Genomic DNA, 14,213 nt, shown 5'->3' on the forward strand with positions numbered 1-14,213 from the left:
CTTACATTTAGGGCTTTAACCCATTTTGAGTTTATTTTTGTGTGTGGTGTTAGGGAGTGTTCTAATTTCATACTTTTACATTTAGCTGTCCAGTTTTCCCAGCACCACTTATTGAAGAGGCTGTCTTTTTTCCACTGTATATCCTTCCCTCCTTTATCAAAGATAAGGTGACCATATGTGTGTGGGTGTATCTCTGGGCTTTCTATCCTGTTCCATTGATCTATATTTCTGTTTTTGTGCCAGTACCATACTGTTGATTACTGTAGCCTTGTAGTATAGTCTGAAGTCAGGGAGACTGATTCCTCCAGCTCCATTTTTCGTTCTCAAGATTGCTTTGGCTATTCGGGGTCTTTTGTGTTTCCATACAAATTGTGAAATTTTTTTGTTCTAGTTCTGTAAAAAATGCCAGTGGTAATTTGATAGGGATTGCATTGAATCTGTAGATTGCTTTGGGTAGTAGAGTCATTTTCACAATGTTGATTCTTCCAATCCAAGAATATGATATATTTCTCCACCTATTTGTATCATCTTTAATTTCTTTCATCAGTGTCTTATAATTTTCTGCATACAGGTCTTTTGTCTCCTTAGGTAGGTTTATTCCTAGATATTTTATTCTTTTTGTTGCAATGGTAAATGGGAGTGTTTTCTTAATTTCACTCTCAGATTTTTCGTCATTAGTGTATAAGAATGCGAGAGATTTCTGTGCATTAATTTTGTATTCTACTGCTTTACCAAATTCATTGATTAGCTCTAGTAGTTTTCTGGTAGCATCCTTAGGATTCTCTATGTATAGTATCATGTCATCTGCAAACAGAGACAGTTTTACTTCTTCTTTTCCTATTTGGATTCCTTTTATTTCTTTTTTTTCTCTGATTGCTGTGGCTAGAACTTCTTGTCTTGTTCCTGATCTTAGTGGAAATGGTTTCAGTTTTTCACCATTGAGAACGATGCTGGCTGTGGGTTTGTCATATATGGCCTTTATTATGTTGAGGAAAGTTCCCTGTATGCCTACTTTCTGCAGGGTTTGTATCATAAATGGGTGTTGAATTTTGTCAAAAGCTTTCTCTGCATCGATTGAGAGGATCATATGGTTTTTCTCCTTCAGTTTGTTGATATGGTGTATCACGTTGATTGATTTGAGTATATTGAAGAATCCTTGCATTCCTGGAATAAACCCCACTTGATCATGGTGTATGATCCTTTTAATGTGCTGTTGGATTCTGTTTGTTAGTATTTTGTTGAGGATTTTTGCATCTATGTTGTTCATCAGTGATATTGGCCTGTAGTTTTCTTTCTTTGTGACGTCTTTGTCTGGTTTTGGTATCAGGGTGATGGTGGCCTCGTAGAATGAGTTTGGGAGTGTTCCTCCCTCTGCTATATTTTGGAAGAGTTTGAGAAGGATAGGTGTTAGCTCTTCTCTAAATGTTTGATAGAATTCGCCTGTGAAGCCATCTGGTCCTGGACTTTTGTTTGTTGGAAGATTTTTAATCACAGTTTCAATTTCAGTGCTTGTGATTGGTCTGTTCATATTTTCTATTTCTTCCTGGTTCAGTCTTGGCAGGTTGTGCATTTCTAAGAATGTGTCCATTTCTCCCAGGTTGTCCATTTTATTGGCCTACAGTTGCTTGTAGTAATCTCTAATAATCTTTTGTATTTCTGCAGTGTCAATTGTTACATCTCCTTTTTCATTTCTAAGTCTATTGATTTGAGTCTTCTCCCTTTTATTCTTGATGAGTCTGGCTAACGCTTTATCAATTTATTTATCTTCTCAAAGAACCAGCTTTTAGTTTTATTGATCTTTGCTATTGTTTCCTTCATTTCTTTTTCATTTATTTCTGATCTGATCTTTATGATTTCTTTCCTTCTGCTAAATTTGGGGTTTTTTTGTTCTTCTTTCTCTAATTGCTTTAGGTGCAAAGTTAGGTTGTTTATTCGAGATGTTTCCTGTTTATTAAGGTATGATTGTATTGCTATAAACTTCCCTCTTAGAACTGCTTTTGCTGTATCCCATAGGTTTTGGGTCGTCGTGTCTCCATTGTCATTTGTTTCTAAGTATTTTTTGATTTCCTCTTTGATTTCTTCAGTGATCACTTCGTCATTAAGTAGTGTATTGTTTAGCCTCCATGTGTTTGTATTTTTAGAGATCTTTTCCTGTAATTGATATCTAGTCTCATAGCGTTGTGGTCGGAAAAGATACTTGATACGATTTCAATTTTCTTAAATTTGCCAAGGCTAGATTTGGGACCCAGGATAGGATCTATTCTGGAGAGTGTTCCATGAGCACTTGAGAAAAATGTGTATTCTGTTGTTTTTGGATGGAATGTCCTATAAATATCAATTAAGTCCATCTTGTGTAATGTATCAGTTAAAGCTTGTGTTTCCTTATTTATTTTCATTTTGGATGATCTGTCCATTGGTGAAAGTGGGGTGTTAAAGTCCCCTACTATGATTGTGTTACTGTCGATTTCCCCTTTTATGGCTGTTAGTATTTGCCTTATGTATTGAGGTGCTCCTATGTTGGGTGCATAAATATTTACAATTGTTATATCTTCTTCTTGGATCGATCCCTTGATCATTATGTAGTGTTCTTCTTTGTCTCTTGTAATAGTTTTTATTTTAAAGTCTATTTTGTCTGATATGAGAATTGCTACTCCAGCTTTCTTCTGATTTCCATTTACATGGAATATCTTTTTCCATCCCCTCATTTTCAGTCTGTATGTGTCCCTAGGTCTGAAGTGGGTCTCTTGTAGACAGCATGTATATGGGTCTTGTTTTTGTATCCATTCAGCCAGTCTGTGTCTTTTGGTGGGAGCATTCAATCCATTTACATTTAAGGTAATTATCGATGTGTATGTTCCTATTACCGTTTACTTAATTGTTTCCGGTTGTTCTTGTAGGTCTTTTCCTTCTCTTGTGTTTCTTGCCTAGAGAAGTTCCTTTAGCATTTGTTGTAGAGCTGGTTTGGTGGTGCTGAACTCTCTCAGCTTTTGCTTGTCTGTAAAGGTTTTAATTTCTCCATCAAATCTGAATGAGATCCTTGCTGGGTAGAGTAATCTTGGTTGTAGGTTTTTTCCTTTATCACTTTAAATATGTCCTACCACTCCCTTCTGGCTTGTAGAGTTTCTGCTGAAAGATCAGATGTTAACCTTATGGGGATTCTCTTTTGTGTTATTTGTTGTTATTCCCTTGTTGCTTTTAATATGTTTTCTTTGTATTTAATTTTTGACAGTTTGATTATTACGTGTCTTGGTGTGTTTATCCTTGGGTTTATCCTGTATGGGACTCTCTGTGCTTCCTGGACTTGATCGACTATTTCCTTTCCTATATTAGGGAAGTTTTCAACTATAATCTCTTCAAATATTTTCTCAGTCCCTTTCTTTTTCTCTTCTTCTTCTGGGACCCCTATAATTCAAATGTTGGTGCATTTAATGTTGTCCCAGAGGTCTCTGAGACTATCCTCAGTTCTTTTCATTCTTTTTTCTTTATTCTGCTCTGCAGTAGTTATTTCCACTGTTTTATCTTCCAGGTCACTTATCCGTCCTTCTGCCTCAGTTATTCTGCTATTGATCCCATCTAGAGTATTTTTCATTTCATTAATTGTGTTGCTCATCGTTGCTTGCTTCCTCTTTATTTCTTCTAGGTCCTTGTTGACTGTTTCTTGCAATTTGTCTATTCTATTTCCAAGATTTTGAATCATCTTTACTATCATTATTCTGAATTCTTTCTCAGGTAGACTGCCTATTTCCTCTTCATTTGTTAGGTCTGGTATGTTTTTATCTTGCTCCTTCATCTGCTGTGTGTTTTTCTGTCTTCTCATTTTGCTTATCTTACTGTGTTTGGGGTCTCTTTTTGCAGGCTGCAGGTTCGTAGTTGCTCTTGTTTTTGGTGGCTCTCCCCAGTGGCTAAGGTTGGTTCAGTGGGTTGAGTAGGTTTCCCGGTTGGGGGGACTAGTGCCTCTGTTCTGGTGCATGAGGCTGGATCTTGTCTTTCTGGTGGGCAGGTCCACGTCTGGTGGTGTGTTTGGGGATGTTGGTAGCCTTATTATGATTTTAGGCAGCCTCTCTGCTAATGGATGGAGCTGTAGACCTTTCTTGGTCTTTGTTGGGGATAGGGTGTCCAGCACTGTTCGTTGCTGGTCCTTGAATGAAGCTGGGTCTTGGTGTTGAGATGGAGATCTCTGGGAGATTTTCGCCGTTTGATATTGCATGGAGCTGGGAGGTCTCTTGTGGACCAGTGTCCTGAGGTTGGTTCTCCCACCTCAGAGACACAGCCCTGATGCCTGGCTGGAGTGCCAAGAGCCTTTAATCCACACAGCTCAAAGTAAAAGGGAGAAAAAATAGAAAGGAAAGAAAAGGAAGGAAGGAAGGGAAGGAAGGAAGGAAGAAAGGAAGGGAGGAAGGCAGGATGGAGGGAAGGAAGGAAGGAAGAAAGGAAGGGAGGAAGGAAGGAAGAAAGGAAGGAAGAAATGAAGGAAGGAAAAAATGAAGGAAGAAAGGAAGGAAGGAGGAGAGGAAGAAAGGGAGGAAAGAAGGGGGAAGGAAGGAAGAAAGGGAAGGAGGGAAGAAAGGAAGGAAGAAAGAAAGGGAGAAGACAAAATAAAGTAGGATAATGTATGGTTATTACAATAAAAAATAATTATTAAGAAGAAAATTTTCTATTAAAAAAAAAAATGGGTCGGTCTAACCCTAGGACAAATGGTGAAAGCAAAGCTATACAGACAAAATCTCACACAGCAGCACACACATACACACTCACAAAAAGAAAAAAGGGGAAAATAATAGTATATCTTGCTCCCAAAGTCCACCTCCTCAACTTGGGATATTTCGCTGTCTATTCAGATTTTCCACAGATGCAGGGCACTTCAAGTTGATTGTGGAGCTTTAATCAGCTGCTTCTGAGGCTGCTGGGAGAGACCTTCACCTCTCCTCTTTGTTCGCACAGCTCCTGGGGTTCAGCTTTGGACTTGGCCCTGCCTCTGCATGTAGGTCGTCCGAGGGCGTCTGCCCTTCGCTCAGACAGGACGGGGTTAAAGGAGCAGGTTATTCGGGGGCTCTTGCACAGGCCGGGAGGAGGGAGGGGCATGGATGCAGGGCGAGTCCACGGCGGCAGAGGCCGGCATGACGGCTGCACCGGCCCAAGGTGCGCCGCGCGGTCTCCCGGGGAAGCTGTCCCTGGATCCCGGGACCCCGGCAGTGGCGGGCTGCACGAGCTCCCGGGAGGGGCGGTGTGGAGAGTGACCTGTGCTCGCACACAGGCCTCTTGGTGGCGGCAGCAGCAACCCTAGCGTCCCACACCCGTCTCTGCTGTCCGCGCCGACAGCTGCGGCTCTCATCTTTTTCTGGAGCTCCTTTACGCAGTGCCCTTAATCCCCTCTCCTCGTGTTCCAGGAAGCAAAGAGGCAAGAAAAAGTCTCCTGTCTCTTCGGCAGCTCCGCGCCCGTTTCTGGAGCTCCTTTATGCGGTGCGTTTAATCCCCTCTCCTCTCGCACCAGGAGACAAAGTGGCAAGAAAAAGTCTCTTGTCTCTTCGGTAGCTCCGTGACCGTTTCTGGAGCTCCTTTAAGCGGCTCGCTTAAACCCCTCTCCTCGAGCACCAGGAAGCAAAGAGGGAAGAAAAGGTCTCTTGCCTCTTCGGCAGCTCCAGACTTCAACTGGACTCCCTCCTGGCTAGCCGTGGTGCACTAACCCCTTCAGGCTGTTTTCACTCTGCCAGCTCCAGACCTTTCCCTGGGATCCGACTGAAGCCCGAGCCTCAGCTCCCAGCCCCCGCCCACCCCAGCAGGTGAGCAGACAAGCCTCTTGGGCTGGTGAGTGCCGGTCGGCACCGATCCTTTGTGCGGGAATCTCTCCGCTTTGCCCTCCGCACCCTGTGGCTGCGCTCTCCTCCGCGGCTCTGGAGCTTCCCTCTCCACCACCGCAGTCTCTGCCCACGAAGGGGCTTCTAGTGCGTGGGAACCTTTCCTCCTTCACAGCTCCCTTCCACTGGTGCAGGTCCCGTCCCTATTCTTTGTCTCTGTTTATTCTTTTTTCTTTTGCCCTACCCAGGTACGTGGGGAGTTTCTTGCCTTTTGGGAGGTCTGAGGTCTTCTGCCAGCGTTCGGTGGGTGTTCTATAGGAGAAGTTACGCGTGTAGATGTATTTCTGATGTATCTGTGAGGAGGAAGGTGATCCCCGCGTCTTACTCTTCTGCCATCTTCTCGCCTCCCTCTATACAGTTCTTTAGGCAAGAAGATGTTTGGGAGAGAAACTGAGGAAAATTTACAGAGCTCAGTAAGCGTTAAGACCCTTCCTGATGCATGAATATTATCTTTTTCCACAGGTAGGAAAGATACAGTATATTTTTAACATAGCTTTTATATATACTAGGAAACCAAAACATTTGTGTGACTCACTTTATTGCACTCTTCACTTTATTGCAGTGGCCTGGAACTCTACCCTCAATATCTCTGAGGTATGCCTGTATATAAGGTCATGTCATCTGCAAACAGAGACACTTTTACTTTTTACTTTTCAATTTGGATGGCTTATTTTTTTTTTGACTAATTGCTCTGGTTACTACTTCTAGTACTATGTTCAATAGAAGTGTCAAGAATGGGCACATATTTGTGAGCTTTTCAGTTTTGCTTCTATTATTGATTTCTTGTTTTGTACCACAGTGGTCAGAAAAGATACTTGATATGGTTTCACTTTTCATAAATATTCTATGACTTGTTTTGTGATCTATCTTATGATTTATCCTGGAGGATGTCCTGTGTGCCATTGGGAAGAATGTATATTCTTTTGCTGTTGAATGAAATGTTGTGTATGTGTCCATTTGATTTAAAATATAGTTCAAATTCCTTTGTTGATTTTCTGTCTGGATGATCTATCCATTGTTGAAAGTGGGGTATTGAAGTCCTCTACTATTACTGTAGTTTTATTTCTCCTTTCAGACCTATTAGTATTTAACTAATATTTAGGTAGTCCGATGTTGGGTGTATATATATTTATAATATTGTATTATCTTGATTAATTGACCCTTTTATCATTATATAATGAACTTTTTTGTCTCTGTTTCAGTTTTTAACTTATAGTATATTTTGTCTAATATAAGTATAGCTATGCTTGATCTCTTTTGGTTTCCATTTGCTTGGAATATCTTTTCCCATCCTGTAACTTTGAACCTATACATGTTCCTAAAGCTGAAGTGAGTCTCTTGTAGGCAGCATATTGTTGGGTCTTGTTTTGTTGTTGTTTTTTAAATCTATTCAGCCACTCTGTGCCTTTTGACTGGATAATTTAATCAATTTAAAGTAATTATTGATCAGCAAAGATTTATTGATGCCATCTAATTAATTGTTTCTTGACTGTCTTGTATTTCTATTTTTCTTTTCTTCCTCTTTTGCTGTCTTCCTTTGTTAATTGATGATTTTCCTTAGAGGTGTTCTTTGATTCCCCTCTCTTTATCTTTTCTGTATCTACTATAGGTTTTTGCTGTGATTATCATGAGGCTCATATAAAATATCTTATTCTGTTGTAAGCTGATGATAACTTGATTGCATACAAAACTACCCTTTACTCCCCCTCATTTTATGTTTTTATGTAACAATTTATGTTTTTTATTTGTATATCCATTAACAAATTATTTTGGCTATAGTTATTTTTAGTACTTTTATCTTTTTTAAGCTTTCTACTGGAGTTAAGTGGTTAATACACCATTGTATTATAGTATTAGAATATTCTGAATTTGACTATGTACTTACCTTTACAACTGTGTTTTATATTTTCATGTTACTAGCTAGTATCCTTTCATTTCAGCTTAAATAATTCCTTTTGGCATTTCTTGTAAAGCTGGTATAGTGGTGATGAACCTCCTCAGTTTTTACTGTCTGGGAAAGTCTTTATCTCCCCTTCATTTCTGAAAGGCAGCTTTGACAGGTGGCTCTTATTTAGGACCTTGATCCATTTTGAGGTAATTTTGTATATGGTGTTAGATGAGGGTACGAATTCATCCTTTTGCATGTGGCTATCCGGTTTTCCCAGCACTATTTATTGAAAAAGACTGTTCTTTCCCCTTTTTATGGTCTTGGCATCTTTGTTGAGATCATTTGACCGTATATGCAAGGGTTTATTTCTGTCCTCTCTATTCTATTACGTTGGTTTATATGTCTGTTCTTATGCCAATACCACACTCTTTTGATTACAGTAGTTTTGTAATAAGTTTTGAAATCAGGATGTGTTAGACTTACATTGTTTTTCTTTTGAAGATTGTTTTGGTTATACAGGGTTTCCTGAGGTTACATATAAATTTTAGGATGGATTTTTCTGTTTCTGCAAAAAGCATTATTGGAGTTTTGATGGAAACTACATTGAATCTGTAGACCACTTTGGATGATATTTACATCTTAACAGTATAAAATCTTCCGGTCTGTGAATATGAGATTTCTTTCCGTTTGTGTTCTTTAATTTCTTTCAGCAATGTTTTGTAGTTTTCAGTGTACAAGTCTTTTGTCTCCTTGATTAACTTTAGTCCCGTGTATTTTGTTCTTTTTCTTGCTATTATAAATGAAATTATTTTCTTAATTTTACTCCTGTTTTCATGCCTAAATGTTGTGCAGTCACTCAAACTGTTCAATTATCTGTGTATTTTATGCCCACATAAGATCAAAATTCTCTATATTCAGATGTTCTATTCATACAGTTCAAATCAAAATAAAATTCCCATAACTCTCCTTGTACCTTTAAAAATCTAGAATCCTGAGCTTGGTGGTAAGAACATAATCTCACATCTTCATAAAACCCATCGAGAGAGAAGACTTAAAATCCTTCTGGGAAAACACTCTTTCCCAACCCCAAAATAATCTAAAATAGGCAGTAGAACACAGTGACCTTCTAAAATGAGGGGGGACAAATTCACATTTTGTATAATATACACTACAATCAGTAATGCAATTAGTGACCATAAGCTTTCCAATGTACAATTTATTCAAAAGTCTGAAATGTTCAGTGGATAAGGAGACAGTTATATGCTAGAAAGATGTAATATTTTTGCATGGTTTAATTAAAATATAAAGCTATTTGTCCAAATAAAGCCATATTCATTAGGTACTTGGTTTTTTTTTTAAAGGTCACTAGTACATGTATAGTCTGGACATGCTGGTAGTATCAAAGTCAGTGCCTCTTCCCATGGCAATAACAATGCATTGAACATTAACTCATGGGTTAAATCTGGAACTGACTTCATAGCATTACTTTGGCTAGCACAACAATTTTAGACAACACTCAGATAAATATAGGTATATGAAATGTGAAGCATTTATCTTATGCAACTTAAATTGTGGTTGACAACTATCAAATGCAAACTGAAAATAAAAGCACTTTACAGTAGAAAAATTTTGTAAAGATAGTGTATCTTTTAAAATCTTTATATCACATTGTTAGCAAGTTTTGTTTTTAACACTATTATGGAATAGCCTACTTGTGTTAACAGATTTTTGAAATAAGAAAATAGTCAAGTGTGCCATGGGGTTTTCTAAAAATCAATCAACACACATTTATATATACAGTATCACTCAGTACCTGCAAAATGAATGTGAAGATGACAGGGTCTAATCTCTTATTCTACAATCATAAACAACAGAAACAACACCCTTCCAATGAAGGCAGAAAGTAGGACTTAGAAGAATCTAATCTCAATTGACTTTAAAGCATTCATATAAGAAATAAATGCATATTGCACAAACAATGAGAAAAAATGTTCCTCCAAGCAACTCAGTTCCATCTGGGGGACAACACAGCATTAGCCTGCATCTAACAACAATCTCAGAAGAGCACATGTTCTTTTCTGTAAATGATAAAGGTGTGAAAACATAGAAATGTCTGCCACATGAAGAATTATAAAGAAAAAATACAAACCCAAACTTAGATGTAAAGCAAAAAAACCTAAATATTGAAAAACTGAAAACTGGCAGATCAAAAAATGCTGAATAACTATCTTCTGTGAGAGCTGAAAGTTTTTGTTGACACAAAAGTATTTACATAAAACAAAGGCTTGCTGATTAAATATCTGAGGCATATCTGGCTTTGAACACTTTCTTTATATGCTGGAGTTGTACACAAGTTTTCTCAGTTATTTAAAATAAATAAATGAAAAACCCCACTTCTCAGCAGCTGCATTATCATGAAACAATGACCTCGATACAAAGAAAAAAAAACAAAATGAAACAGAAATCCTAGATAAGTTGGCAATTGGCAGCATATCCAAAAATGATAGCATCCAAGGATCCTTCCCAGTTTCCAGTGACTTTCAGTTATGGTCCATGGGATTACAAATATGTGCAATTCCATTACTTGCTGCTTTTTATTTAATTTGTAAAGTTTGCTTATGACTCTGATCAAGTCCCCATTTTCATCCTTTAGCCTCTGGTTGTCTGCTTTTAGATCTGGTAACGTTTTGAGCTCTTCTTTCACTTGAGATATTCTTTTTAGAGCTCTCTGTCCCCCTTTTTCCCAACGTCCAATAGTGACCTATCTGCAAATCTTTCTTGTCTCTGGGTGGCCTTTTCCAATTGCAGTTTAAGATCTGTCAGTTCCATATATGTATCATGTAGCTATGCTTTCAGCTTTTCATTTTCAGTTCGAATTTGTTCATAAAGCTTTTTAAAGTCAGGTGAGTCATCCTTTTCTAGCCTGCTACTGTAAATCTCTTTTTAAAAATTAACTGTATGATCCAGAGCAACCCAGCAAGGAATTAATACCAGTCACTAGATGACATGGAACTTGTTTCACATCTAGAAATGGAATCCATCTCAGTTTCCTTCTTATTGGATCTCCCATCTGTATCTGATTGTTGTTCTTTTTCATTTTCATCTCTATCTTGTGTCCAAAATGAAACTCCTGTGGATCTTCTTTTCTCTCTTGGTCACTGTTGTTCTCTGATTAATTTAGGGTGTGCTTTATTTTCTCCTTTTTCTTCTCTCTTTTCTTCCTCTTTTTCATTTTCTTTTGTTAATCTTCTGGAATACGCAGAAGTTATACCTACAAGATTGTTTGGCCTGTTTAGATGACTTGAATCATAGAGTGAACTGTTCATGGTAGAAAGTGAACAGGTTGCCCTTGCCCCCCACACTGAGATCTGTGGCGCAGAGGGTGACTCTGGTTGCTGGGCCTGTTTGCTCTGCAGGCCATGTGCTGTGCTTCCACCTCCCGCTCCTTCGCAGCTGCCCCAGCTCAGGGCCAGGGCCACATGGCGAGTGAGGTGGGGTCTGGGGAAGGTGGCGCTGTCCAGGGACCCTGGGTCATCCTAGTTGTGGGAGGGGGTTCTCAGGACGCAGGGGCCTGAGGGTCCCCAGGTGTGGTGGGGGAGGTGAGTACAGTGAGGACACTAGCTGGTGGGTCAGGCAAGGAGGCCACCATCTTCCGGGTGGAGGTCGTGCAGCAAAGCGTGGCCCTGGAGGAGGGAGAGGTGGCGGGAATCAGGAGGAGTTGGGGCTGCTGGTGGAGGACATCTTGCAAGTGTTGGAGGTGGTGGTGGAGGAGGAGCAGGAGGAGAAGCCCCAGGAGCAGGGGCAGGAAGAGCCAGAGCCGGGACCCACGAATGCCTGGCCCCTGCTGGAGGCACTGGGGGCCCTGCAGTTAGAGCTGAGCATTCTGAATGCCCAAGCCATCAGGGCAAGCACAAGATCAGTCAGAGGCGAAATCCTCAGTTGGATCGCAGAAGGGCCATCATCCAGGGCATTCCTGGCTTATGGGCCAGAGCCATTATGAACCAGTCCCAGATGTCGGCCATGATCAGTGACCAAGATGAAGACATGCTTAGCTACATGATCAATTTGGAGGTGCAGAAACTGGGCCATCCCAGGCACCACTGCAGGTTGATGTTTTTCTTTCGGAACAATCCCTGCTTCTGGAATGACATGATCGTTAAGGAGTATCACCTTGGCATTGCTGGATATAGGGTGTCTCGTTCCACTCCCGTCCAGTGGTTCTGGGATTATGAATGAGGAGCCCCCAACTGCAGGGAGGACACCACCAGTCTTAACTTCCTCAACTGGTTGTCTGACCACAACTGCCCAGGTTCTAACAGGATTGCTGAGATCATCGGTGAGGAACTGTGGCCCAATCCCCTGCACTACTACCACAGGGAGGAAGGCCCCACCAGGACAGACCTGGAGATGAAGGTGCCGGGGGAGCCTCAAGAGTTTGGCCAAATAGCACAAGAGGCAGGAGCCATCTACAGATGCGGGAGACTCGTGGATGTATCTACCTACATGGTTCTGGTGCTCAGGGGAGAAACGAGGAAAGGATGGCCAATGAAGATTCCAGACTGGGCCCCACATGTGGGGAATGATGCCCAGAGAGACATAAACAAGCTAACAAGTTACAAAAAAAGAAAAGAAAGTGAACAGGATGGAGTGGTTGAACTTGAAATCAATTCTGGTCTGTAAGGCTGATAATTTTTTTTTCTTTTCCATTATGGTTTATTACAGGATATTGAATATAGTTCCCTGTGCAATACAGTCGAACCTTGTTGTTTATCCATTCTATATATAGTAGTTTGCATCTGCTAATCCCAAACTCCCACTCCATCCCTCCCCACCCCTTCACCCCCCCTTGGCAACCACAAGTCTGTTCTCTCTGTCTGTAAGTCTGTTTCTGTTTCATAGATAAGTTCATTTGTGTCATATTGTAGATTCCACATATAAGTGATGTCATATGGTATCTGTCTTTCTCTTTCTGACTTACTTTACCTAGTATGATAATCTCTAGTTGCATCCATGTTGCTGCAAATGGCATTATTTTGTTCTTTTTTATGACTGAGTAGTATTCCATTGTATATATATATACCACATCTTTATCCATTCATCTGTCAGTGGACATTTAGGTTGTTTCCCTATCTTGGCTATTGTAAATAATGCTGCTGTGAACATAGGGGTGCATGTATCTTTTCGAATTATAGTTTTGTCTAGGTATATGCCCAGGAATGGGATTGCTAGATCATATGGCAACTCTATTTTTAGTTTTTTGAGGAACCTTCATGCTGTTTTCCATAGTGGCTGCACCAACTTACATTCCCAGCAATGGTGTAAGAGGCTTCCCTTTTCTCCACACCCTCTCCAGCATTTATTACTTGTAGACTTTTTAATCATGGCCATTCTGATTGGTGTGAGGTGGTACCTCATTGTAATTTTGATTTGCATTTCTCTAATAATTAGAATGTTGAGCATCTTTTCATGTGTCTGTTGGCCATATCTGTATGTCTTCTTTGGAGAAATGTCTATTTAGGTTTTCTGCCCATTTTTTGACTGGGTTTTTTTGTTATTGAGTTGTAGGAGCTGTTTATATATTTTGGAATTAAGTCCTTGTCAGTCACATCATTTGCAAGTATTTTCTCTCCGTCTGTAGGTTGTCTCTTTCCATTTTGTTTATGGTTTCCTTTGCTATGCAAAAGCTTATAAGTTTGATTAGGTCACATTTGTTTATTCTTTTATTTCTATTGCTTTGGGCGACAAGGCTGATAAATCTTATCATATGTTCTGAAATACTTTTGTTCATATTTATCTTCTCTAGATGTTTCTGCTTCTTTTCTTCTTCCTTCCCTTTATCCTGCTTTCCTTTTCCCCCTTTTTCTTTTTCTTGTTCTCTGATTTGGGTACAATGACTTCTTCATATTGTTTTTTCAGCTTCCTAAAGATCAGTCTATGCAGTGTTGATCTTCTAGACTGTCTTGCTTGTCTAGAGCTTGCTTTTCTTTGCGTTTCAGACTCTTCATCTCTAATGGGGTGAAATATGACCTTCATGTCTCCTTGACCTCTACTGTGGAGGAAAGTGCCCCCAACAGTTGTAGTCAGGGTTATTTATTGCGAGGTTTTTGATTACTTATTCAGTCCCCTTACTGGTTTTAAATCTATTGATTTTTCTGTTTCTTCATGATTTAGTACTGGTAAGTTTTGCGTTTCTAGGAATTTGTCTGTTTCATCTAGATGATTCAATTTGTTGGGGTACAGTTGTTCATAGTACTCTCTTACAATCTTTTTTAGCTCTGTAAAATCAGTTGTAATGTCCCCTCTTTCATTTCTGATTTTAGTTATTTGAATCTTTTCTCTTTTTTCTTAGTCATTCTAGTTAAAGGTTTGCCAATTTTGTTGAACTTTTTGAAGAACCAACTCTTGGTTTCATTAATTTTCTCTGTTGGTTTTTATTGTCTATTTTGTTTATCTCTGCTCTAATCTTTATT

General features: G+C 39.7%; 1 protein-coding gene and 1 pseudogene across 1 annotated transcript; one reads left to right on the forward strand and one right to left on the reverse strand.

Moving 5' to 3' along the window:
* Positions 1 to 6,176: 6,176 nt before the first annotated feature.
* Positions 6,177 to 11,069, reverse strand: LOC131755761 (protein phosphatase 1 regulatory subunit 12A pseudogene; annotated as a pseudogene).
* Positions 11,070 to 11,222: 153 nt separating this feature from the next.
* Positions 11,223 to 12,423, forward strand: LOC131755762 (testis-specific Y-encoded protein 1-like). Its single transcript, XM_059062393.1, is given in 4 exon segments — positions 11,223 to 11,229; positions 11,329 to 11,463; positions 11,466 to 11,648; positions 11,651 to 12,423. Coding segments are annotated over 4 exon segments (1,098 nt in total).
* The last annotated feature ends 1,790 nt before the right edge of the window (positions 12,424 to 14,213 follow it).

This window comes from Kogia breviceps, chromosome 4, assembly GCF_026419965.1.
Source record: "Kogia breviceps isolate mKogBre1 chromosome 4, mKogBre1 haplotype 1, whole genome shotgun sequence".
In the NCBI taxonomy this organism is placed as follows: domain Eukaryota; kingdom Metazoa; phylum Chordata; class Mammalia; order Artiodactyla; family Physeteridae; genus Kogia; species Kogia breviceps.